The following is a 3,712-nucleotide window of genomic DNA, read 5'->3' on the forward strand; positions in this document are numbered from 1 at the left end:
TGTGTGTGTGTGACTGTGGTTGTGGCTGTGGCTGTGTGTGTACCTGGGTATGTGTATGTATGTGGGTATGTGTATGTGTGTGTGTGGCTGTGGGTGTGGGTGTGGCTGTGTGCGTATGCGTGGAGGGGGAAGGGGCTGTGTGTGTGTGACAGTGGCAGTTCTGTTGATGGCAGCTCTTCTGGTGCACTCCCCGCTGCTGTGTGTGTATGTGTGTGTGGGGAGGAGCTGTGTGTGTGTGTGACAGTGGAGGCTCTGTTGATGGCAGCTCTTCTGTTGGACTCCCCACTCTGCCAGGATGCCACTACCATGGCGTCACTGCTGCCTCCGGAGAGACCCTTCCTGACCCACTTGACCCTGCCTGTTCCCTCTGCACCTGCCAGGTGAGGCAGCCCCTTTGGGACTTTGGTCACCTTTCCTCCCTTGATCCTCTTCTCCGGCCAGGAAGAGGCTGTCTCCTTCACTCAGGTGGCAAGGGCTACACTCTGCCCTTGACATCTCATGGGACAGGACTGGGCTCAGGTCTCCCGGGCTAAGGGAGGGTGTTTGGGCCCCTGCAGGCTCAGTAGGGGCTCCAGCCCTGGGGAAATGTGCAGCCCAGTTGAGGGTGTGATGGGCCTCTCTCCCCTAGGAAGGTTCCATGCGCTGCCAGAAGAAGCCATGTCCCCCAGCTCTCTGCCCCCACCCCTCTCCAGGCCCCTGCTTCTGCCCTGTTTGCCACAGTGAGCTGCCTTCCTCATGCCCGGCCCCCACGCCCTTCCCCACCTCTGCCTCCCCCTTCCCTTCCTGCCAGGCCTAAGGTTGGGCTGAGCAGGGCAGGGTGGTACAGGCCCTCCACCCAGGAGGTATGTCCCCCACAGGCTGCGTCTCTCAGGGCCGGGAGCACCAGGATGGGGAGGAGTTTGAGGGAGCAGCAGGCAGCTGTGAATGGTGTCGCTGTCAGGTATAGCAGGAGGTGGGAGGCATGGAGTGACGGCTGGACCATAGCACCTCTGGGGTCCAGCCTAGGCAGCAAGTCAGTATCTCTGCATCTCCTACAGGCTGGCCAGGTCCGCTGTGTGCGGCTGCAGTGCCCACCCCTTCCCTGCCAGCTCCAGGTCACCGAGCCGGGGAGCTGCTGCCCTCGCTGCAGAGGTATGGCTGCCCCCAGCCCTACCCCTTGCTTCAGCCCCTTGGCCCTATGTCCCTCTGTACCCACCCCACCTCCCTCCCCTCAGCCAGCTCTTCTCCCACCTCCCTGCCCCCACAATTGGCGCTTGCATATACCCTTGCCACCTTCAGCTTCTCCTACCTCTCCCTGTCCTGGACTGCCCAGACCATCCCTCTTCCAGGTGCTGGTTAGAGTTCCCTCAAAGCTGCCTCTCTTGGTTTGGGTGCAGCAGCTCACACTTGAAATCCCAGCACTTTGGGAGGCCAAGGCGGGAGGATCACTTGAACCCAGGAGTTTGAGGCTGCAGTGAGCTGCATTTGCACCACTGCGCTCCAGCTTGGGCAACAAAGAAGACTCTGTCTCAAAAATAAAATAAAAAGCTGCCCCTCTTTCTAATCACACCCCATTCATCATCATATCATCATCATCACCACCACCACCACCACCATCATCATCATCATCATCATCAAGATACCTGACATTGACTGAACAGGTAGCATGTGCCAGGCCCTGAGCACTTTACGTGTATTATCTCATTTAATCAGCACAACAACCTTACCAGATAAGTACTCTTATTCCTCCTATTGGACAGATGAGAAAGTGGAGGTACAGAGAGGTAGAGAAGGTGGCAGAGCCAAGATGGGCACTTGGGCCATCTGGCTCTGAACTTGAGCCTTTCTGAGCCTGCCCACTGCCCCCTCACCCCACACACTGCCCAGCCTGGTGTTGTTTCTACAGAACCACAGAACTGTCATAGCATTTCACTTGCTCTGTGAGGGAGGCAGGACAGAGGAAATCCCCATTTAACAGATGAGGAGACTGAGGCTCAGAGAGATTGAGTTATCTTGGGCACACAGTTAGCAATGGAGCCATTCACCTGGTCCACATGCATTCATGACACAGCTGCTACATGCCAGGTACTGTGACCGATGCGGGCTGCACTGGGCAGTGCCCGCTGCCTGGAGCTTGGTCTTCAGAGCAGGCAGGAACAGAACAGGATTAGAACCCAGGTGTTCTGAACCCCACCCAGTGCATTTCCCCTCCACAACAGACAGGAATTCTGCCCCATCCTGCCTTCCTGCCATATCCCTGCAAACCCACTACTCCTGGCGCCACATGCCTAGCTGACCACTGAGGGTGGGGGGCTAGGGGCAGACGTCCAGATCTCAACCTCCAAGCTCGTCCCTGCCCACCTTGCACCACAGGCTGCCTGGTTCATGGGGAAGAGCACCCTGAAGGCAGTAGCTGGGTGCCCCCCGACAGTGCCTGCTCCTCCTGCGTGTGTCACGAGGGTGTCATCACCTGTGCACGCGTCCAGTGCATCAGCTCTTGCGCCCAGCCCCACCAGGGGCCCCATGACTGCTGTCCTCGATGCTCTGGTACTGGAAGCCTGGGACGGGAGGGAAAAGGCAAGGAGGGAGCCCTGGGCCCACACCTCCCTGCCTGTGCTGGGCTGGGTGGCAGAGACAGGCAGTTGGAGAAGTGGCCTCCATCCTTGTGCACACTCCACTCCCTGGGGTCAGGGGGAGCCTGGGGACAGAGGACTCCACCCTGGCCTCGCTGCCAACCTGAAGGCCCCCTGGTCCCGTTCTGCTCTCACCCCAAAGACTGTGAGCATGAGGGCCGGAAGTACGAGCCCGGGGAAAGCTTCCAGCCTGGGGCAGACCCCTGTGAAGTGTGCATCTGCCAGGTAGGTGAGGGCTCAGTGGAGGGGCTAGGGCACCTTGAGGGGTGGGGAGTGGGCAGCATGGGATGAGGCCCAGCCAAGCTGGTCACTTCATGGAGCGGGCACTCTGGGGGCCAGACGAGTGTATCCCTGTGGCCAGGAGACAAGGCAGGGCTGGGACCAACAAGGCCTGGAGGCCTGGGTTTAGACAAGGAGCCCACGTTCCAAGTGTGCAGGAGGCCATGGGTGGTCCCCCAGCTGCAGTGCAGGGTGAGTGTGTATGGCCGGAGAGCCACCTGGAACATGGCTAGCGTTGTGGAGATTCTATTTGCAAGGCCCTGGAAGGGCTTGGAGCAGGCAAATGACATCACAGGCCAGGGGACTAAGCCATGGGCCTGGGGAGGAGGATGGCATAAGCCTGCTGGAGGATCAAAGGTCACATGAGGGCTCAGGCCCAAGTGACTGAAAGGAGAAGGAGACACCGTCTCGGAGACTAGGGCATGGGGTGAGGAGCATGTCTAGAAGACTCTGAGTCTCCCTTCAGCCTGGAGTTCAGGGCCCAAGATGCGTCCCGGAAGAGGTTGCAGCAGGCAGAGGGAGGGGCCGGAAGTCCCCGCCAAGGGCAGCTCTGGGTTTTTGTGGCCCGGGACCCACCGCTGCTCACTCATTCTTGTAGCCACAGCCTGAGGGGCCTCCCAGCCTTCGCTGTCACCGGCGGCAGTGTCCCAGCCTGGTGGGCTGCCCCCCCAGCCAGCTCCTGCCCCCTGGGCCCCAGCACTGCTGTCCGACCTGTGCCCGTGAGTATAGGGATGAGCCTGGTACTGGAAGCCTGGGGCAGGAGGGGAAATGCGGGGAGGAGGCCCTGGGCCCACACCTGCTTGTCTCTGCTGGGCCGGGTG

The 3,712-nt window shown here is 60.1% G+C and overlaps 1 protein-coding gene across 1 annotated transcript in view; it reads left to right on the top strand.

The window, feature by feature from the left end:
- KCP (kielin/chordin-like protein) overlaps positions 1-3,712 on the top strand; it is a 39,967-nt gene that overhangs the window by 27,458 nt on the left and 8,797 nt on the right. Inside the window, exons 23-29 of the mRNA XM_011995991.1 lie at positions 295-380; positions 629-719; positions 858-940; positions 1,038-1,131; positions 2,353-2,526; positions 2,755-2,837; positions 3,490-3,610. Of these exons, the coding sequence (XP_011851381.1) occupies positions 295-380; positions 629-719; positions 858-940; positions 1,038-1,131; positions 2,353-2,526; positions 2,755-2,837; positions 3,490-3,610 (732 nt within the window). The remainder of the gene's footprint in view (positions 1-294; positions 381-628; positions 720-857; positions 941-1,037; positions 1,132-2,352; positions 2,527-2,754; positions 2,838-3,489; positions 3,611-3,712) is intronic.

Source organism: Mandrillus leucophaeus, unplaced genomic scaffold, assembly GCF_000951045.1.
Source record: "Mandrillus leucophaeus isolate KB7577 unplaced genomic scaffold, Mleu.le_1.0 Scaffold5, whole genome shotgun sequence".
NCBI classification, from domain to species: Eukaryota; Metazoa; Chordata; class Mammalia; order Primates; family Cercopithecidae; genus Mandrillus; species Mandrillus leucophaeus.